Source organism: Aythya fuligula, chromosome 1, assembly GCF_009819795.1.
Source record: "Aythya fuligula isolate bAytFul2 chromosome 1, bAytFul2.pri, whole genome shotgun sequence".
NCBI lineage: Eukaryota > Metazoa > Chordata > Aves > Anseriformes > Anatidae > Aythya > Aythya fuligula.
The window spans coordinates 150672144-150695843 of NC_045559.1; the positions used below are offsets into that span (position 1 = coordinate 150672144).

Consider the following 23700-nt stretch of genomic DNA (forward strand, 5'->3'; position numbering starts at 1 on the left):
GCAGTGAAGGCTCCCCCATCTCACATTAGGGGTTTGGTATGTTTGGAATAAGTTGCTCTCTGATGTTAACTTTCCATCTCCACTTTGACAGTAAAGCCTATTTGGAGTCCTGCCAGACATTAGAGCATATTCTGGGTACCTGACGGATAGGTAGGGAGATAAATTGCATGTAAAATACAAAGGTGTACAATATTAGCAACCTACAAGGTACAGTGAAGTCTTTCTGTGAACGACTGCCATATCCTTCTGTCAACCTTATTTTCTATCCAAAAGAGCACAGTAATTGTATTTGACTTGCACATAGGGTCAGTCTCTAATTGCACTGTAATTCCTACCTTTCAGTTTCAATGTGATTCGTGTGGAGTTATGGGCTATAACTTGGGCTGGAGAATCATTTTTTTTAGGAACTGCCAAATGTCATTTGCCCCGCAAAGAATCAGAGTCATAGAATCCTGTCAGTTGTCTCCAGCAACTGCTGTGGTTTGCCACTGCCTCCTGTTGATATTAACATTCATGTCACTGTTTCTGCCACAGTTTTTTGATCTACATGGAAGGATCAGAGCTTTCACCAGCTTTCCCAAGGTAGATTCAACAGTGAATGGGTCAGGCGTCCCACACACACAACAGTTCTGCTGCCACTAATAACACTGGGAGGTGTAAAATATGTCAAATACATCAGTGGCCCCCAGTGCTGTTTCCTCTGATATTGAGAAATACCACCCCAAATTCCCTTGTTGTTTAGAGTATGAAATAGCAGCGTGTTTATTATGTGTTTATTACCAAACTTGGTAGTTTATACTGTACGCAATGCCAAGCAATTTCACTTTGGGTCACTGAAATGGAAAGATGACCTGTGGAAGAAGATTTGGCAGTTTTCATGCAGATATGTAACCTGCAGTAACAAATAACAGAATCACAGAAAAGTTTAGGTTCAAAGTAGCCTTTTAATATCATCTTGTTCAGCCTGCTGCTCAAAGCAGAGCATTCTTCAAAGACTGTTCAGGACCTTGTCCATTTAAAATAAGTGTGATTTTTTAACTGTGATGATAAATAAGCTTTGGAGCAATTTACCTAGCATTGCAATCAATTCTCAGTTGCTATATCAAGACATATTATTTTGTCCTCTGCTGGAGACCATTCTTATTATTCTGGAATTCCTCATTACATCCAGATTTACTATCTATAATATGTTTTGCATATGTTTTTGTTCCCTTTTTTACCCCTAAAAAAGCCCCAGCTGCATTTCTGTGATGACCATGAGTCACTGGTGAGTTGATTTTAGCACTGGGGCCTTCATTATACTCCTGTGCCTATACTTTCAAGACCTCTGCTGTCATACCATGCCTGTACACCTTGATGCTGCATTTTATGAAAGGACCATACATAACTTATTCTATGCAAAATTTCAGCTTTTTATTACAATATATTAGATGCAAAAGATATATGGAACAATAAGCATTACAGCACACAATTTTAAAAGGCTATGCAAAAGACAAAATAGACAAAATAATGACCAGTCACCTGATCATTAGGTAACTGCTGTTACTAGCTAAAACAAAGCTGAAGGCATGTCTAGATGAGTACAAAGCCTGACAGGTTCCTCTTGCCTTGAAGTCTCCTGAAAAGTTGTTGGTTAACATAGTAATCAAATAATTAATGCAGTTGTATTTTCTCTTTCTTTACAGGTTCTTAGGGTAGTTCGGCTTATAAAGATTTCTCCTGCTTTGGAGGATTTTGTGTATAAGATATTTGGACCAGGAAAAAAACTTGGAAGTTTGGTTGTATTCACTGCCAGCCTTCTGATTGTAATGTCAGCGATCAGTTTACAGATGTTTTGCTTTGTGGAAGAACTGGATAGATTTACAACCTTTCCACGGGCAAGTATAAGACGCATTGATACTTTGTATTATTATTTTCTTATATTAATTATTACATGACCAGTTTGCCTTTTCTTCTAAGAACCATGGAACAGGATCAACTTAAGTAGAGAGAAAATAATTCGCCATGTGTAATAGTCTTCCACTACTCCTTCAGTAGTGAAGTTTGCATTTTGGTTGAGTTTTGTGTTCTATTTCTGTTGTTCAGGGAATATGGATAATTTTTTATGTGTGGACATGGATGATGATAAAACAAAGCATATGGCTTAACAGTAGTCTAGCATGCCAAAAAAAAAAATCGATCTCATAATCATAGGTATTATCCACAAAATTTATGTAAAATGTTTTCATGTGATTTACATGTATATCTACATATTGTGAAATGGTTGATCTTGATTCGTATTGGAATGCTTGTTTTACACTGGGTTATAAAACCTGTCCGCATTGAGAAAATAAGTGTTTGCCTTTTGGGTATAAATAGTGGATATTTATGAGCATTACGTTAATTCAGAACAAAACACTGAAAATCAGTGGAAATTGGAGCTAATGTATTTATTGAAGAACACTGTTCTGAATGAAAATACTGCCATTTCTTTAATAATGTATTAGACTGAATGTACATGGATTGGTTCCAGTCACAATTTATTTGTTTCTGTCATTACAGCTTGGTTATTCAATGTATCTATTTTGGTGAAAGTGCATTGGTGGGAACAATTAAACAACAATTAACAAGACAGCCTCAAGGATCATGCATTTAGCAAACAAAATGGCTAGGCAACAATTTGTAATTATCAACCTGGATTTGATTTACGGGATGCTAGCCATCGAATGTAAGACAAAAAATACCTACCCACAGGGAATAAAGTAACGCCATGCTTTCTAGTTTAGAAAATGTGCTTAGAAAAACAGCCAGTAGGATCATAAAGAATTCAGTATAATTCATTTTTGAAATGCTGAAGAAAGCAAAAATAAGATAATATAACTTAAACTTTACTTATGAAATCAGGCCTCTGTCTCTAAAGTGAGTGATATTACTATCGTATTCTATGTCCAAGTCCAATGCATAACTTCTGATTAAAAAATTCCAGCTGCAGAAGGTTGAAAGTGCCATAGAATTTAGTTTTAGTATTGCTTTGTTTTTTAGGCAAAATGGTGATGACAGTCCTGAAGGAGTTATTGTAGTATAGTTAAAATAGGAGACATTCACAATGTGTGTATTTTAACTAGATTAACTGGTATAAATATCTGAGAAAGATTGATTTGCAGTAAAATGTTGCCAAGGTATATCAGGATGTTAGGAAAGTTTTAAATGATTTGGGGTGTTCAATCTGAGGCCAGTTAGGACTTAATATGAACTTTCAGTGTATTGAATTTTAACACATATATGTATATACCAAAATACATTTGAAGAGTGAGAAAATATTTTCTCCAGTAAATTATACATTTAAAAACAAACAAACGACAACAACAAAAAAAAATCCAAGGTTGTTTTCTATCTTCTGATAGAATTTTCTGGGAAAAAAAAATGCAAGGCCAGTTACTGATAATAAAGGAGTGTTCCACTAGTAATGAATTGAAAAATTTTCAATAGTTTTTGTATGATAGCCTACAGTAAGAGTGGCTGCTTGTTTTTTACATATTGTTTATTTGTATACATATTCAGCTAGTCATAAATGATACAGAAATCTAATCTACAGTATGTTTTCTTTCTGTAATTTTCTAGTGAAGCAGTTTTTAATAGTTCAATAGAGTCAGCGGAAATTTTGTACTAAAGAAATTTTGACTGACAATGCCCCTCTAAAGTGTGTCTTCCTACTAAAGGCTGGGGGATTACCTCTAATGTTGTCTGCTCTGAATAAAGAGCACAGAATAAGACAAATAATGCAAGACAAGTAAGACGAGTTTGCAGTAAGGCAGTAATAAAACATGCAGCTCTGGGTTTGCCTGGAACATATTCTTTTCATAATGTACTGAAGAAATGCTTGCATTACTATATAGCGGAGGAGACAATATGAGGTCTGCATCAGCAGAATTTGTGACAATGAATTTTTAGGGGCTTACCCCCAAATAAGAGCAAACCCCGAATGGCCAGCACTATTGCTGTGGGCTTCTTTCACATCTGGATATGCAGAGGACAAGTACACTAACAAAGTGGTGGCACCAGAGGTTAAATTTGGAGTTTTTACTTTGAAGTGCCTTCCACAGTGAGACAGACAAAACGTAAAATCATTTTTGAAGCTGTTAAGTGCTTTATAAGAAGGCACAGTATGGGTTTTGGAACAAGGAGACCTCCTCCTTTCACTAATGCCTATAAATTGCATGTTTTCACATGGTTTCCTGACAACAGTCAATAGGCACAGGCTCGGTGTTGCCATGGTTACAAATTTCACTCTTCTTTTGCCCATTGCAACTTTCCAAATGGACTGGCTTTCTCTCTAATACTAAAGTATAAAAATATAGATGTTTGCTCTCCTGTTTCTAACTGACCCGCCATCTCTATTTTTGCGTGTCTTCTTTGGCTGCACATACCAAGCCATGAAGGGAAATAAAAAAGAGGGTGGCTGAGTGTTGGGCCCTAAATGAAGAAGAAATGAGAGGGGGAGTTCTGTTCAAAGACAGCAGCATAAGATGGCTGCTAAGAAATTTAAGCATTCACTGTGTAGACAACAAAATATATTGTTAGTGCCTCTGACTTCCATGCCCCAGTTTCTCTTGAAGTCTGGGGCCATGTATTCGACTACCCAGTTTCTCAGATAAATGGCAAAGCCAGGAACACTGTTCTTCTGTTAAATGGGTCAATACAAAATGAAATCCAGGCCCACCATATCCCAACAGCAACAATCCCACCATCTTCAGTAAAACCAGGACCTAGTCTTGAGCTTGGAGGAAACTCCGTTTGTGACTTATTAGTTCAATATAATTTTAAGTTCCCTTAAAAAAGCTAAACCACATAGTCTTAATTCTCTGATGCATTTACAATCTTAGTGCTGTGGACATGTTTTTGGAGGGTAGCTGCTCTTCTCAAAGAGTGTCATGGAGCACTCATTAACGTGTCAGGAGAAAAAGGATAGTTCAATGTGGGTAGATGCAGTACAAGCATTGCACAGCATTGGCGTACATCCTGTTATTTTCATTTGCAGAAGTAATCCCACTGATTGCAGGACAGCTTCCATGAATTAAGGAATTTGGGAACTGATTACCAAATTCCTCAGGGATTTGGTCCATAATTTTCTAGACAAAGCAGAAGTTACAAATCAAGTATATTATAGCTGAAAGTAGTTCTTTGCGTGGCACCACCCCAAAATAGATGGACAGGCTGTCAGACCTGGCACTTTTGCTTGTACATACCACCAAACATTCGCAGTCTTTCACTAAAAATAAAAAGGTAGTTTGACTTCCATCATCAAAACAGCTAATTAAGTAATAGGGCATAAATACTCAAAGAAATTGACAGCCTTTTCTATAACATAAATTAATTCAGAAAGTCACCATTTGCATAAATCTCTAAGTCTCATCTTCACAGATGTTGATTCTGTCAGCTAGATAGTTGCATTTCAAATTCATTTTAAAATAAACAGTGGGAAGAGCACCTTTCAGCTAAAAATAGCTTGCTCTGAAGGAGATTGCTGGGTGCAAAACAAACTCATTGTGCACTGCCGTGTTTTCTTAAAACTAACATTTTTTGGTATACCGGAATTTAACATGATAATTAAATATTTAAATTAGATTGAAAGGCCACTTTAAATAGCTACATGCTTTATGGACAGCTGATTTAGATGGAAGATTAATCTTTATTAAAAGATTAAAAAATTTGTTAAAAGTGGGCTTTTTCCAAATTAATATAGTGCCTGTACTAATATGGGGTCCACAACAGAGAATTGGAGGTATTTTTATACCTAAAGAATAAATTAAAATACATGTTTTTAAAAAGCAATGAGATGTAATATTTTAATATGATTCAGAATGAAGAATACAGCACTGGTTCAATTACCAAGTAACCCAGGTGTTTTTAAAGCCAGCAGTGGGGATGTATTACTTAATGTAGTATCCCCCTATCTTATATTTCACATAAGAGCATCACACCCATCAGGTATGGCCACCACTGTCTCCAGAGATGCTCTGAGCACAGTGAAACAGCAATTGTTTCTTTTAGCTTTATCTGCACTTCATAACAGGAGGCTGAGAACCGGTGCTGTGCACTGATGGGGTCATTGTCTTCTTGTCTGTAAGGACCACTGGCTGATATAAAGGAGGCTGAATGTCCTGTTTGTTTCAAATATGCACCCCTGTCTACAGCCTGTCCACAGCCACAGGTCCCAGATGTCTCCTTCTCTATGTTTTGCGCAGGGAGGGACTTCAGGGATTTCACAAAGCTAGATAACACTGGTTGGTATTTTGGCAGGGTCAGGGGTTAGTTTTGTGTCTGTTTTTTTGCAGGATTCTCAGCATGATTTTTTTTGTGAGGAAAAGAATCACTAATAGGATTCTGTCTTGGCACCATGCAAGGAGTCTGCAGTTGTGGCTGGGAGGGGACACGAGTTCAAAGGCGTTGTGCCTGTGGAAGGACCTGGGCACAGGCCTGCAGCATGCTGGTTAACACCTAGCCTACGGGCAGGAACGTGCAAGTAGAGGGCACTGTGCAAATTCCAGTCTGTATTAGGGCTCTTCTAACACATGACATAGAAAAGATTTTAGCTGACATAACGGATGTATAGAAAGGTAATTGTGAACAGTTTTCTAGTTTATACTAGCCTTTGTTCTATGTGTTGAAAGGAAAAGCTGGGACATGACATTTGGTCAAGATGTTGCTGACACAGAAATTGCAGTCATAAGTTAAACGTCATCCCCCAGTGTGTGCAATTGCTCACTTGGATGCTTTGATTTATTCCTTGTGCACCTTAGCTTCCCTTCTTATGAGTGATTTGGACATGTAGGCCTAATCATCTCTGAAAATTTGGTTAGTGTGATTTAATTCTGAAAAACAACTGTCAAAATAGCTGCCTCACTCAAACTCCATGGTCTTAGCCTGACTGCTTATGCTTCTGTTTGCTTCAGAGAATCCATTTCATTGTTTTTCAAGTGAAAAAGTTTGCATCTACATATTTTCATCTTTTTCCACATGCATTTGGGCTTAGGATAAGTTGATATGAAAGGCTCTCCAGATAAAGTTTTTTCATGGGTGTAACATCTTCAATTTCTAGCACTTTTTTGGTATGTATTATACTTTAGTAAGATCTCAGCTTTGATCTTTGCTGTCTGGAAAGACAGTACCTCTGATGCCAGGCAAAAGCAAAGGAAACTTGTGTGATGGTTTGTCATTGTTGAAAGATCCATAAGGATCCACACATCATTCCTACTCTGTAGTCAAACTTCTGTGACTGAGGCAGAGCAGTCGTCAGTGCCTGTGTATGATGTACGTTTCATGCTCATGGGTTTGTCATACTGAGTTAGATTCTGGTCTGTGCCATGGTCTACGGATGCCATTAGCTCACCTACCTTCAGCCAGTGACTATGTAAACCTCTGGATCTATGGGTTCCGCCATACCTTTACAGTCAATGATGAGATGGAGACAGAGGGTGATGAATCTGCTTTAGCTATTTATGTTAAGCAAGCATTTAGTGAATGCATGTAAAAGTCTGTAATGATTGTGGCTGAATCTGATCCAATAAATCCTACCCCTGACTCAGGCTCTGTTTTTTTCCTGGTGATCCCCAGTTCCATGAGCAATCAGTCCTTCGGTAAAACGGAGGTGTCTCAGCTTGTCCCAGAGGGCTCATTTTGAGAGTGTGTGTGTCAGGTACCACCTTTGGCATCATTCATTTTTATCTCTCTGAGCCTGTTTCCATATTCTGACCTGGAAGGCTTTTAACACACCTCCAGCAGTTAGGCTGCATTAATGGATAGTGACCACTGATCTGCGCCATAAAAGGATAATAGTTTTGGCATCTCATTGGCATCTTACGGTCATCCTACCCTTCATGGATTGGGATGTAACTTGTCTTGTGCTTTACACTGCTTAGTGCTTGCATTTTGATCTGTGTGCATATGGGGTTTCAAAGTTTTGAGATATCTGGGTTCTAGGGCTCATCTGGATTCATATCCTGTTACCAAAGATAGGAAAACATTTCATTTATTCCTTCTGTTTTTGACATGCACCCCTGCTCTGAAGGAATTTGAAAATGTTACAGAAACAAGTGTACAAAGAATGCTACTGCCAAAACTTGGTTATGCATTGGAACGGGTTGCCCAGGGAGGTGGTGGAGTCACTGTCCCTGAGGGTGTTCAAGGAAAGGTTGGTCATGGTGCTTGGGGACATGGTTTAGTGGGTGACATTGGTGGTAGGGGGGTAGTTGGGCCAGATGATCTTGGAGGGCTTTTCCAACCCTAATGATTCTGTGATTCTGTAAAAAGTGTAGGGAAAGGGTATGACTGACTGAAACAGATGGAAGAACTGGGACCTTGTTTTATATTGCTTAGTTTCATCAAGTAGGATGCCTAAAGTGCTTCTGCTGTTAAAATAACATAAATGTATGATCTCATTTAACTTTTACATTTTATTGTAGGCATATTTATAGAGAGGCAACCCTGAAGAATGTGTATAAACAAAGAATTACAATAGTGTTGTATTGTAAACAATGAGCTGTGATGCTGAGGTTATCCTTCCAATTTTGTTACCCCACAAGGCAACCAAAAAAGTTTTTATATGGGCTAATGGAGACAAGACTATACTTACAAGTTGCAGATTACAATGCAGTCAGAGGTTAAGCTATTTCTTTCTGCTTGTGCTCTGAAATAGCATTTCACCTGACCTTACATATTGAAATACACTAATTTATTAAGATTTTAAAAGAAAAAAAATGTTTTGCTCTGTTAAATCAACTTGAGGAATATGTCTATAAAAACATATTTATATAGTTCATGAATTGTTAATATTTATGTGTGTGTTTTTTTTTTTCTTGCAGGCGTTCATGTCAATGTTTCAGATTCTCACACAGGAAGGATGGGTAGATGTCATGGATCAGACACTGAATGCTGTAGGACATATGTGGGCACCAGTAGTTGCCATTTATTTTATACTATATCATCTTTTTGCTACACTGGTAAGTTTTGACTTGCAAATACACTGTGCTTTTCTTTGTTTTAAATTACTCCCATACCTATTCAATGCTTTCCTCATCTAGTTAAAACTAATTGTGATGCTAATTTTCAGCATAGGGGGCTTTTGCTTTAGTTCTTTGATGTAGTAGAATTTACCCTACAGCCATGTGGCATAAGTGGGGAGCCTTTGTTCTGGTGTGAGTTGTCCTTCCTAAGATCCAAGTCACACTGGTAGACTAATAATATAATTGTTAACTGTCTTGTGCCTTCACAGTTCTGATGATTGCAGAGTGAAGCAAGCGCTTTTATTTATCATGTTGAAATGGTCCTCTCAATTTCCATTGCAGTCTCTTTGCAGCTGTAATTAAAGTCAGAAGTGTTAAGCCTTAGGATGCAAACTCCTAACTATAAAGCAGTGCTTTCCTGTTGTCTGATGCAAAATCAATGCATAGAAAATATGTGATATAGTATATCAGGCAATAAAAGGATGAGAATTAATGAAGCGGTTCCTGCATGTGTATGAAAACGGGTATTATATATAAAAAGATGTTTTTTGTGTATGCATTTCAAGTGAGATGATTACATTTTTCAGTAGAGACAATGGTATGGAAAACATGGTTTTGGAAATCCTATATCAATACGGGCTTGGCACCATATTTTGAATACCAACCCAGAGAAAATACCACACTCAGGGGAATAACCATTTTATCCACTTTTATTTCACTTCTACATTTTGTATTTTGCATTCACTGCAGTTTTTGATATACTTATTCATAGTTTCATTTTCTTCATTTCCTTTTTTTTCTCAGTTGCCTACTTAGTTGAGGTGCTAATTGTATTTATACTATCTCCATCAGTTTCCTGTTACATTTTTACTTTATTATGTGTTCTGCTTCACACATAATGACTGACTGATCAGACTGTAATTGTGGGTGCAGATTTCTTCACATGGGTTGAAATCCTCAATAAGTGGCAGTAAAGGGAATTCAGTTCTCTTGGAGCCCCTTAACCAAATCAGAATATAATCAGAGCAAAGGTACATTGTCAGCAGTTACATGGAACTTATACTTGTAAGGCGTATTGGGTCTAGAAAAGTAACTTCTTATGCCAAAGAAAACTTTAAAACTCCATGGGAAATGGGGAAAAAAAGCAAGAAGGAAGAGGAATTTGGTCATGAATTTTCAAGAAGTTACTAGTTAAAGAATCTTACTGCTTTTTTTTCCAGTATGATCTGGAATCTGTTTTGTTTTTTTCCTCTTAGATAAGCATTAAACAAGTAATAAAGTAGTGTCAGATGGCCTCTGTGCTAAAAATTCATATCTTAATTGTAAAATAACTTAGCTGTAAGAAATTTTTAGTATTCTGCTTTATGTGTTATGTTTTGAAAGAATTATCTGGGACTCTTACATTTGTTTACTCAAACTACTTATTTTGCTAGGAGCTAAGTCACCTGTCTGTACACCGTCCTTCAGTCCTTTTCCAGGGCATTCACATTTTAAGTCAACAGTCCTTGCTTTGTTCCATAAGTATATACTTCTAATTCACCTGTGCAAATTTTATATGGATGAAGAAACTATTTTTAAGAGCACTTTGCAAAACTATCTGGCCTTATGAAATTGTTAGCTTCACTTCTAATATTTTACTCAGACCTTGGAAGAGAAAAGCTATGTAGGACAAAGTTGTCTAGAGGCAAAAGACAGGCTTAAAGAAAGAAAATATCATGGAATTGGTAAAGTAGCATAAAAACAGTTGGGCTGCTCCTGAAACCAAAAAGAAGAGATCTAAGAATAAACAGCCCTAAGTGAAAAACAAAAATGAAGTCAAATGGAGAAATAACTTTCACCAGCCAGAAGAAGGGGGAGGATTAGAATTGAGAAGTGATAATTGCCGGCATTTGGCAAAACAGACTATAGAGCTTTGGAAAGAAATGAATAGGTTTCACATGAGGAAGCAACAAAAAGTTGAAGCTCAAAAAACAAAACCTCTCTTGGAAGTGAAGACTGTTATTAGATGAGATGGCAGTGGAGGAAGTTAAACAAATAATAAGTTTGCATTTAACTTTTCTTTTGTGGTACGAGGTCTTCGGTTCTTGTTGAAGAAAGTGAAAATGGAGTTAATGAATGTCTTGATGCCTTGATACAAATCTGTGCATGAAGCAGCTGTAAGCAGTGATATATTTAAAGAGTACTGCATTTTTTTTTGTCATGTGGAACGTAAAATAAATTTCCTTAACTTTCCTTAATTCACTGAGCTCAGGTACTAGACTATCATAGGCTGTATAAAGTATCTGAAGAAGAAAAAGACCATACTGTAAAATCCTGACAGAATGATAGCAAAACCTTTCATTAGCAATTAGGGATCAAACTGCTTTGTACCACGGATTAAGTATTTTATCAGAACTCTGTCCTGTTTTTGCATTCTGAAGGCCATCTTAACTTTCACAGTTCATAGTAATCAGATCATCAAAAACAGTTTGAAGTCCTGTTTAAGTATGTGGCATATTTAATATGTGTTTTCTAACAACTGCAGGAAATTCTAAATATTGCCAAAGACCGTTCCCTATTTAAAAAAAAAAAAAAGAAAAGAAAAAAAAAAAAAACACTTTTCTGAAGACTGGTATTTTATAAGTTTATGAGTGAAAGTCCTTTCTTTGTCTTCTTCCCAGTATGCTTGAATGACAGCAAACATCAACAGTGGTGAACAGATACAATTGTCTGCTCTGGTTGTCAGTCAGTGGTTCAAAACCAAAGAAATATTTTAGACCTGTAACACCTGTAAAAGAGATGAAATTCTTACTGATATCCCTAGGAAATTGGTGCTTGCCTGTAGAAGCTTGATATGTTTGTAAACATTTCCCTTGATCCTCGGAGACTAAAACCTTGGCAGTAGCTGTAAAGCTACATCTGTATGCATTTGCTGCTTTAAGACTTAAGTAATCTGAAGAGAGATGCTGAATGGAGGTATCCTCCCCCACCTATATCCATTCTCTGCCTGTTCTGTCTCCTTCACAGCTATATCTGTGAAATTTTCCCCTTCTTTGGCCTCTAGTCACTACCTTTAAAGGAAAATATAATCTGATATACACATACTTTCTTTTTCTGTGATTCTTCCTCCTAAAGGCATATCTACACAATATTTAATGGACAATAAATGAAAATGCATGTGTTTCCAACATTGTGGCTCCTGATGCAAACAATGACACAAATTTACTTCTCTTTCCAAGTGGAGTTAGCTACTTTGCACAGAGACATCGTGAGCGTTAAGCAAGTCAAATAAGCCAGAAACAATTTACTACTTACAAAATGACTAGCAGGCATATATAGGCAAGCAATATTAGTTCAACAACTGTCGAAGGCAGTACCCCCTTTTACATGAATAGCACCCTCATTTTTCCACTGTATTTAATAGTATTTCTTGAGAAATATAAGGCAAGCTTTAAAAAATAATTTGTAATTGTTTTGTAGATTCTACTCAGTTTGTTTGTTGCTGTTATTCTGGACAATTTGGAACTTGATGAAGATCTGAAGAAACTTAAACAAGTAAGAACATGTTTTTTCTGTGCTTGAAAGTATTTTCAGTAAAACATTTCTCTACCGTTGTTCTTATGGCAAAATATGTGAGACATTTCATGAGTATGAAGAAAACAGATGTTGAAAAAAATAGCCATACTTTGATGCATAGTTGGTCATTACACAATATAAGGTAGAAATTAAGAGATTATTAGAAGAAAAAAAAAAAAAAAAGATTTAGAAAATAGCTTACATCATAGAATCATAGAATGGTTCAGGTTGGAGGGGAACTTAAAGATCATCTAACTCCAACCCCCCAGATTGTCATATATTTGAAATGATGTAAAAATCATAGCTAGGTAATCTTTTTGCTTATAATCTACTTATTGATAAAATGTTGTTTAGCTTATTTTTGTGTTCACAAAGGTTCTACCATGTGACTGCTGTACTTCAGCCTAAGTGGTTATAGGTCTGTATTTGCACTCCACTATGAAGAAAAGTGAAAATACAGTGTTTCCCCTATACCACATCAGACATGAGTAGGATATGAAGCATTAGCAAACCATGGACCCATTTCTGCAGAGGGTAAACTTTTCTAAGATGTAGTTCCCATAGCCTTTTGTAAGTAAAATTAAGTAAAAATACTTGATTCACAGCAAGGCAGACAATCTCCCTGACTTTAGGCCTCAAATGTTAAAATGCTGTGAGCCATATGGCAATATATGAGCACACTGTGGAACCACTGCAAGTGAGAGTACTGGCAAGAGCTGACAGACAGGAAGTGATAGAGGGGCCTTCGTTGAATGTGTTGGGTGAGTCCTAAAGACACTTGTCAAAGTTACCATGCTTGCTTGATTCTCCAGGTTTGAGAATCAAGATTACCTAGAAGCCACTGTCACCAGCTTGAACCCCAGAATGAAAATCACATAAAATGAATATAACTAGTGGGTTCATGTTGGCCATTCTGACCTTGTGAGCAAATCACCACAGAGGAAGGTGTCTCTATGTTTTACGTAAATACACAGGTGTGATTTTATTTGTGCAGAGATGCAAACTAATAAGCATTTGCTTATTTCATGTGTGAGATAGCATACTGAGAGCTTAATGTGTCGAAAGTGCTTTTGAAATATTTGGGTTGTAGCCTTCTTTCACCCATCATTTGTTGGTGTTGTTTTTCTTAAATGTGCATCAGCAATTGGTGTAGAATTTTATTCTTTTAATCCTTGAAAAATAATCTCCCATACAATTTACTTATTTTGCACTGAAGCCAATGTGCCAAATTAACTTTCCCTTATTTTTCCATCCATATTATTTCTCTTTTAGTTTTAAAACTAAAGTTATGCATTTCTTCATTTATTATGTTTGTATTGGTTGTGCTTATTTTCTACAAATTTCCCATTTCTCTAAAAATGTTAAATGTGGATTTAAGGATGGTATGTTTCATGTATGCTCACTGAATAATAGCAATGTGTCAAACTACTATTCCTTCCCAAAATTCTAATATTCAGGGCACTACAAAATAAAAATATAGGCACTTTAAGATCTTCATTATATAATTCAATCTAAAAATCATTACAGCATTTGCTGCTGCAGTATTGAATATCAGTGTATACTGCAAATGCAGTGAGTTAGAAGAGTAGGCATTTTCTGGCACAAAGAAATATAAATACTGGGTATCAGTTAATCAGCTCACATATGTGAAATGAGAGATCTTATAGTAGATTCTGGGATGGCCAGACAATCTTGAGTTTGCAAATTGAATAGACCAAATCAAGTTTAGTCATTTTGCTCCTTACCAGTCTCAAGAGGTAAAATGATCTGAAATGAAAATGACTCAGATATACGATAAGCAATGTGATATCATACTGATAATCTTACAGGAAAATTTTCATAATGTCTGCATGAATTAGGAGCACGAATCAACTTTCTCAAGTGAACAGCTTGAGACGTAAAATCCTGTGGCTTTCCTGTGACACTTAACTTCTTTGATTCATAAACCACTTATAAATCTACACCTTTGCTTATGAGATGACAGCAACATGACTTTGTGTTTTAGGTGCACCCCTTTGAAACTGGTGAACAAAAAGCAATGATGAGAGGCTATGGTGGTTTTACCCAGCTGGGCAGCTAAACTCCACAACTGCTCTCTCACTTCCCTTCCTCAAAAGATGAGGGAGAGAAGAAAGTATGATGGAAATCAAAAAAAAAAAAAAAAAAAGCTCATGGGTTGAGATAAGGATAGTTTAAGTTTAATCAAAGGAAGGGAAAAGGGAGGAAAAATGAGCAAAGGACACACAGAAGCAAAGAGGGGGAAAAAATATTTTCTACTTCCCATCAATGAGCAATGTTTGGCCATGTCCATGGAAGCAGCACCACTTGCAGTGCTTGCCGCTGTGTTAGCCCAAAATCTTCTTAGCGAGGTAGGAATCCTGTCTCCATAATAACTATAAATAGACCACACTCTATTAAAAGACATAAATATAATTATTGGAAAAAGTCCCTAAATTTCATAACTTTGAGAGTGGCAGCAGCACAACTACACAGGTTGGATGCTGGGCCATAGTAAAACAGATGCCCAAATGAGCAGACCTAGCTGCCAAACTTTCTGGCTGCATTGCAGTGTGGCACCATCACTTCACGCACAGTACATTTTATTTCTGTGACCAAGCCAGTATTTAAGGAAAAAGTCTGCACTTTGCCATTGGACATGCCAGTTTGGTTTACTCTGGCATAATGGTGCGTTCATTATACACCATTTTGACGTATGAACATGTCCAGGTTGGCTGACAGCGATTCCCTTGTATTCATGCTTTGAAATATTGCTTTACACAGTAGCCTCTTCTTGACTATTGCTCAATACTACCGAATATATTCTCTTCTGGTGTTTCATCCAAACAAATTCATATGAAATGAGTGTTATGGTTTAAAAATGCTTAAGATGAAAGAAAGTAAGAGATCGGTTCTCAGAGCTGAATCACAGGGAATTATTGGAATGATTGCACACCTGACTAAGTGACTAGAATAGAAGAGGTTTCCTGTGGGGTAAATGTGATGGTATCACAGGCTCAATGCTGATAGTGGCTGTGCACTATTATACTGAAATATTGGTTGTCTTATCTCAGAAGATAAAGCAGGAAGAGTTTTTAATTCAATGATATTTTGAATTCTCCACTAAAAATAAACTATAAGAAGAAGGAAGATTGTGAGGTAACTGTTATGTTTTAATCAAGACCATTTCTATAAGGAACAGATCTGTATCACTGCAAAGGAAGTTTTTTGACATCTATAATTCAAAGCTCAATGGTGCCAAGGGATAAATCAATCATTCAAACTGTTAATGTAAAAGACATGGATTTGTTAAAAATGGTCAAACTATAACGCTTTCAGAAATATTTCTGTCCTCGTGTTTGCATTTTTTTTTCTCTACACTTAATGGCTGTTAACTTGGGGGCATTTTCAAATTATGAAGTACTGGATGATTTTCAAGGAAGGAGGGAGAATATGACACCTAGCTAATAATCCATTTGGGATGTATACTTCTTAATTATAACTTATTTTCTTGATCTTGATAACAGAAATATTATTACTTATCTTTCAGATTATTGAGAAGGGACTAATTAGCTAATATTTGCAATGTACTCTAAAATGTAAAGTGATATATAAACACTTGGTATTCGTGTTGGTTCAGTAAATGTGTTTACATATGAATAAATCCAAGCAAAGAATACATTACACAAGTAGGAGATTATAAGTAAGATTGTAAAATAATGTAATTAAAAGCTAGTAAACTTTTAGAATTAAATGTACCTGTGTGAATTTATATCCTCAATTTATTTAAGGATATACATCATGATTCAGTTTTCAATTAGATCACTATATAATATTCTTTCCAAAAGTCTAACCTCGTATAGGGCAAAGAACACATACAACTCACTTTAACAAGCAACTAGCTGATATTTTTTCTCTTTATTGTACAATGTGTGATGTGTGTATTATTTATGGCACAGTATTCAAGCTGTGCTGTGAAGACAAAACTATTAATCGCCTTCCTGACTTTCTATGGTGCTCTTCATAAGTATCTAGACCAAAAATAACACTTGTAAAAGATTGATTTAAGTGATTTACTTAGCTTCACAGGTGTACATAGGAATAGAATCTATTTTTCTAAGACGCCATTCAGTTGGTTTAGGAACAGAATCATTCTTCGTATTCTTACAGCTCTGTGTTTCATTCACAATATGTCTCCCAGCCCCTGCCACATGTCTCATCTTGGCTTTGTTTGCCTTGATAGCTCATGTCAAGTGAAAAGGGGTTGTACAATAGCTCATGTTCACTAGCTGTCTGTACAATAAACTTGATCCTTTGCTGCAATACAGACTGACCCTAACACGTTAGCTCATCTTCAGATACGAGGTTGATCCTGCTCATCCTCCAGTGATGCCCTCTTCTGTGGTGTTCAGTGTTCAGTTATGCAGATGACAAGGATCTAAGGAACAAGAAATCTATCAGCTACAGTCTCTCTTTCCTCCCCTTTTATTCCTTTCTTCTGCCCCCGTCCATAAACTGTTGCTTAAAATTTAAGAAGCTGAAAGGATTTCTTTGAAAGCCAATTTTTGGACTTTTCTTTTTGGATATTCAGTTGCATTGTGTGAGTTATAATCCAGGTGTTGTTTGACTACTTCAAAGAACTCTTAACAGATTGTGAAGCATAACTTTCCTTCACAACAGCTCTGTTAACTTTTCCCATTATATTTTCCACATATTTACTGCTTACAGGTTTCAGCCCCAGAGGTTGTCAAAGCTGAGAGAGTATGCAGTAAACATAATTGCTTTGTACTTGATCTGTTCTTATACTCATTTCCTAGACATCTTCTGCTGGTCATATCAGAGACTGGACACTGGTGAGATGGACCTTTGATCCAACCCAGTGCAATCATTTTTAAACCTCTAATTTTCCATAATCTGAATGGGATTTCAGAAGCAATTTGCAGGTAGCACAATGAAGAACTAAAGTCATAGAGCTCATTGATGATTAAAACAATGTACCATTTAAGTGTGTTGTGTTTCCACAAGGGAAAGAGCAAGCTTCTCAAGCATCTCTAAATGTAAGCAGTTGCCTAACTTCTTTGGCCATGTTATCCTACTTCTGTAATCCTATTTTCTGGAACTCCATAGTTAAAATAGATGTAATTTCAACAGTAGTAGAAGATAAAATATTCTTGATACGCTTTATACTTATGATAACAACCCCTGCTTACCTTACTAACTTTGAAGGGTTCATTTTAAGGCTTGTATCAGATGAGATTGTTGTGTCCCTATTTTAGAACTAGAGAATCAAAGCTGAAGTGTCATCTTTGGGTTCATATATAATTTCACAACATCTGGATTTTCATACACGGAGAGGAGGAGAACAAAGTCCCTCCAGTGCCTAGGCCCCTCAAGTCAGACAGGAATATCCATCTACTTTCAATTACTGAAGTCACACATAAGTGTAGTCCTGCTGCTTCAAAGGAATATTCCCTTAGGGAAGGTCAGATTTCTGTCATACCATCACACAGATGCTGTCTTTGCTCTCTTGTGTGCATTTAAACATGAGTACAGATTGCATTCATTACTAAAAATATTTTCTCAATACATGCATTACTACCTAGCAACAGAAATTCTTGGAGGAGTGATTAGGAATATGCAGTAAGGACATTTTTCTTCCAACTTAATGAAATTTTTATTCTCACCAGATATACAGATATACCAGATATACATTCTCCTTTCCCTCCCCTTCTGCTCCATACCATAAAGTTGATACAAGTTTTTTTCCCCTGAATCCATATCTAAGCAGTATATGCAGGAGGATGCAAAGATGTGTATAAATATATATATATAGTGTATATTTTTAACAAATCCTGCCTTTACAAATGCATTATTTTTGCCTCTGTGCTTTTAAAAACAGCAGATGTTTACTATGTTTAGTTTCTCTTTTTTAAAGTCTCAATGTTAACTCTTTGATGTTGAAAACAGAAACTTTCATAAACAGAGAAGCCTGGAGATAAAGATAGCTTCTTTGTTTGTTTTGTCTTTTGTGATAGATTCTTTGTTTTGGCAACAGTTAATGTCTGAACAGCTCAATTTGACGTCAGTGACTTAGGGTCAGGTTTTAAAATGCTTAGAAGCTTTCCAGAATGAAACAGTTCAAGAAACATCAGTATTCTTGACAGGACTTTCATAGTGAAAGACAAGAAAGAAACCATTAGGTACTCTGTTTGATAAGAAGGAGCAATTGTAGCAGAATAAAGTTAATCAAGACTTGGGTACCATCCATTTGATGATGGCATCTGGTTCTGTAGTACTCCTTGCTGTCGTTTTTGGTGGTGGTAGTGATGGGGGCATAAGGAGTAGGGAGGTACTGCTACTAGAATCCACTACCACCTGATCATCCAGAACTACAGTACAGCACCAGAAGGGTACAGATGTCTTTAAAAATAAACAAAAGAAGAAAAAAAAAAAAGTTTTAAGTGTTAATCCATTTAGTCTTAAAATCTGCCTTGGTTTTTCTTTGATTTTTTTCTAGTTTTGTTGTTAGGGAAACAGAGCAATTAACACTTCTTTTTTTCTCACTAAGCAGTTACTTCTGTTCCTTCACTATTCTGCTTGGTACTAAGGTTAGAAAATCCCCAATTTATAATGACAATTTTGGCCTCCTACTATGTAAAAGAAGAGTACCTGGTGTTTACTGAACATTATACAAGATATTTCTGGGGACAATATTCTAAAAATGATTTTGTTACTGATCCCTTTTCATGCAAGAATGCATACATAAAATTTTGGTTAATGTCAGTGAAGACAGGGTAAGTTAGTCTTTAAAAAATTGCACTTAGTCCTTCCACATTATTCTCTAAAGTAGAACTAATTCAAATAAAAGACTCAAATCAAAGATTTATACTAAGTAGGATAAAGTAGTTCTTCAATATTGTAGGATTCTGATCACCATAGCATCTCTTTGATTTTAAGAGGGTTACTGGAACTTAGTTGCTTGTAGAGTTGTAATTTTTATTCAACTAATAGCAGCACTCACATGCCAGAGAATTCCAACTTACATCCCAAGAACAAATATAAAATTTCCTTTCTGTGATTGCCATAGTTTTCAGGTTTGTTTGTCTGTAAGCTGGAGAAAAAAAAGCAAAATATATACCTTTGATCTTAAGTTCACATGCAATCAGTTCAAAGAATCATAGACTATGCTGAGTTGGAAGGAACCCACATGGATCATCAAGTCCAGCTCCTGCCTCTGCACAGGACCACCCAAAAATCAGATAGTGTGTCCCAGAGCATTGTCCAAATTCTTCTTGAACTCTGGCAGGCTTGGTGCCATGACCTCTTCCTTGGGGAGCCTGTCTCAGTGCCCAACCACCCTCTGGATGCAGAACCTTTTTCTTATAGCCAGCCTGAACTTCCCCTGTCCCAGCTCCATACCATTCTCCCGGGTCCTGTTGCTGTCCCAAGAGAGCAGAGCTCAGCACCTGCCCCTCCGCTCCCCTCATGAAGGAGCTGCAGGCCGCCATGAGGCCTCCCCTTAGCCTGCTCTGCACTGAACAAACTAAGTGAGCTCAGCCTCTCCTTATACATCTTCCCCTCTAGGCCCTTCACCATCTTTTCTGGCCCTCCTTTGGACACTCTCTAACAGCTTTATGTCTTTCTTATACTGTGGCACCCAAAACTGCACATGGTTCTCGAGGGGAGACTACACCAGTGCAGAGCAGAGCAGAACAATCCAGTCCCTCAACCAGCTTGCAATGGAGAACCTGATGCTCCCCAGGATGTGGTTGGCCCTCCTAGCTGCTGGCTACTGGTGGCTCATATTCAACTTGCCATCGGCCAAAACACCACAATTCCTTTCTGCAGTGCTGCTCTCCAGCCTCTCGTCCCCCAGTCTTGTACTCATTCAGGATTACCCCTTATCTACTTGCTTTTGTTAAACTTTTTATTATTGGTGATTGTCCAGCCCTTCAATTTGTCAAGATCTCTCTGCAAGGCCTCTTGACAGAGTCAACCATTCCTCCCAATTTAGAGTCATATGCAAAATTGCATAGTATACCTTCAGGTCCTGTGTCCAAGTCAGCATGAATACATTAAACAGAGCTGGCCTTAAAATTGAGCTCTGCAGAATCCCACTAGTTGTTGATTTTACAGTTATTATTTTTATGCAGATAAAAATATTTCCATGGGCTTTTCATATCTAACTTAGATCGATTAAATACATGTTTTGAACTCCTGTAAAAGAGATCTCCAAAGAATAAAAAGAAACTTCGTGCACTTAAAAAGATAGATTTATTTTTGAGACAAAAGTAACAGCATATCTTCTATTCAGGAGAAGCAGAGGACACTAGGTTTGTCTAGTTTAAAGGAAAGGAGGTTGAGAGGCAACCTCATTGCTCTCTACAACTTCCTGAGGAAGGGAAGTGGAGAGGGAGGTGCTCGTCTTTTTTCCCTGGCATCTAGTGTCAGGACACTTTGGAATGGATCAAAGCTGCATCAGAGGAGTTTCAGACTAGGCATGGATAAACTTCTTTACCAAGAGAACATGGATAAACTTCTTTACCAAGAGTAAAGAAGTTGGGACAGGCTTGCTAAAGAGGTGATTGATGTGCCTGCCTGTGTTAGAGAGGCATTTGGATAATGCTCTTGATGATGTGTTTTAACTTCAAATCAGTCCCAGAGTACTCTGATATTTGATTTTTGTAGGTCTCTTCCAACTGAAACCTATTCTATTCTATTCTATTCTGTTCTGTTCTGTTCTGTTCTGTTCTATTCTGTTCTACTCTACTCTACGCTAAATACACACTGAATAAGTAAATAAATAAATCCTTAGAATTCTCTGTGCTTATGCAGTAAGCAGCGTAACAAAACACTTTCATGCCTTTGTAGTTTATCTAACACTCAGAATTTTAGAAGCTATTATCCTCAAGTTTTAGAACAATTATGTACCAAGAGAACAAATTCTTACTCTTTTAGATAAAGGTTACAATTTTCTAAAATGTCAAAGGACAAAATTCATGTTATCTTGTTAGCCATGCAAAAAGTTAGACATTAGTCTAAACTAGTCATCTCTGCTTCCCCTGTAGTCATAGTCACCCTCTGAGTAATGATTCATACCTTCCAAAATGGGTGCTCACTTTTTCTATTTATTACAGAGGGAGTCTAGACAACTAATTAGGCAGTGTCTGACTTCCAATGGATAAAGTTTAATGACATGAATCTCCAACATTGGGAACCATGTTTCACTGACATTTAATAGTATGGGTGCTTCTACATTTCTGAGGCCCAAAATCACCACCTGTAATGTTAAGTATCTTACAGAAGTTTCTTGGTTGGGATCCTAATTTAGGTTAGGCACTCACTTGTTAATAGAAAGAAAGAAGCACAAAAGTCAACATTTAAAGCTGCTTATCTCTCTCCATTTGCAGCAGAGAAAGAGTTAGTAGTTTGCGAACTTAGCTTCATAAAGGTTCCTGGCTTTGGCACTTCAGTTAGTTTTCTAAAGGTGTTGCAAGAATCCGATAGGATTTTTGCAGTTTCCCAACTTCCATCTTGATGGGCACAGAAGGAAATACAGACCTTATTCAATTGAAGAGCAAAAGCTATCCACAGAAAAAAAAGATGGGATGGTCTGTGTGAAACCAGATATTCATTGTTTGCCATGGGAATATGTCAGAAATGTGGCTGTCATGGGTCTTAATGTATCCCACTAAGTTTTTTTAGTTATATTTGGTCTTGAAAGGCAAAGGCACAAATAATTGCTTCCCCAGAGAATAAAGCTCTAACTGTACCACCAATGATGTTGAGGATATCCATCTTATATTCCCTGCACTGACACATTAGCTTGTGTTGCTACATCAATGCCAGGATTCTGCAGGATTCTGGGATTTTTTATATATATATATATATATATATTTTTATTTCCTATAGTACTTCATTCTTCTTCTTGTCAATATGCTCAGCACCATCATTATGGTTCTCATTTTTCCACCTGTCGTTTCTTTTTCTTTCATATCTAGATGCAATAAGGATAGTCTTTTGTTTACATTAGTTCATATGTTCACATCTGACTGTATTCACTTCTCCCCACTCATTGTTGAAGGAATTTGTCCATCCTTCCATCACTGAAAATTTGCAAAACAGACATCTCTTTATTAAGAGAGCCTCCAAAAATTCAAAAATGCAGCACTGGTTTCCTTGCAGTCTTTCATGGTTTCTCTCCTTTCTGAACTTGGCTGTTGCTCTGGGAATGATCACTGCTGTCTTGAACAAAAAATTCCTACTGACGTTTGATGCTCAGTGTTTCTGTGTCCAAAGCGTGTAGTTATTGCTGAAGTTTGTGATGTGAGAAAAAGCTTTCACTCAAACCAGGTTTCCAATATGGGAGTCACACTGGCAAAGAGATAAAAATGAGCAGTACACTGATCTTTCCCAGAGCTAAACACAAAAGTCCATTCTGCAACTTAGTCTTCCATTAGCATGCTTTTTCTCTGTCTCACATACAGCATGTTTCTACTGTCAGTGCTGGGGAAGGTTACAAATTTTAACTCATTTTCAGGCTTGGGTTATTTTTTTTTGTTGTTGTTGTGTTTTCTGTTGAAGTCAAATGAACAGAAAGAAAAAGCCAGGGTACTGCCACTGACCTGAATCACATGATAACTTTTGTTTTGATGAAGCACACGATGTTTGCTGAGACTATTTATCAGTGTATTTAAACCTTTCTAGGTTTTGTTTGCTTTGTAACTGTTCCTAGATACTAAGATACGGAATTTGGTTTCCATATGCTTTTGCCCTCCAGATACTCATCATCTCTATGTAAAGCAGTTCTAACAACTGAAACAGCACATTGGTTTTCTTGCTAGTGAAAATACATGCTATTTTTATAGCTTCTGCTAGACACTCCTGCTGCTGTCTTTCTGTATGATTGTCTATAGAACAAATGAAGAAACTAACCTGAACTTAGTCCCCTGCTTATTTTCCTTTAACTTTTCATTGTGAACTTCTAAGATTAAATATTTTACATTGGTCTTTGCTATGTTTTTGTCAATAAATCTTCATAATTAAACCCCTCTGATAACTTTACAGAGGTAAGGGCTAACAAAGTAATTTATTCAGCAGAATTGGTTATAAAGAGAAGATAAGTCACAATCTGACCGTCAGCCAAACTGAAGCCTGAGTGGTGTAG

The 23700-nt window shown here is 36.9% G+C and overlaps 1 protein-coding gene across 2 annotated transcripts in view; it reads left to right on the top strand.

Annotated features, from left to right (window-relative positions):
- The window catches only part of NALCN (sodium leak channel, non-selective), a 230825-nt gene that overhangs the window by 132820 nt on the left and 74305 nt on the right, over positions 1-23700 (top strand). For both annotated transcript variants that reach the window (XM_032197441.1, XM_032197449.1), the window contains 3 exons: positions 1686-1877; positions 8841-8978; positions 12441-12515. In XM_032197441.1, coding sequence (XP_032053332.1) covers positions 1686-1877; positions 8841-8978; positions 12441-12515 — 405 coding nt within the window. The remainder of the gene's footprint in view (positions 1-1685; positions 1878-8840; positions 8979-12440; positions 12516-23700) is intronic.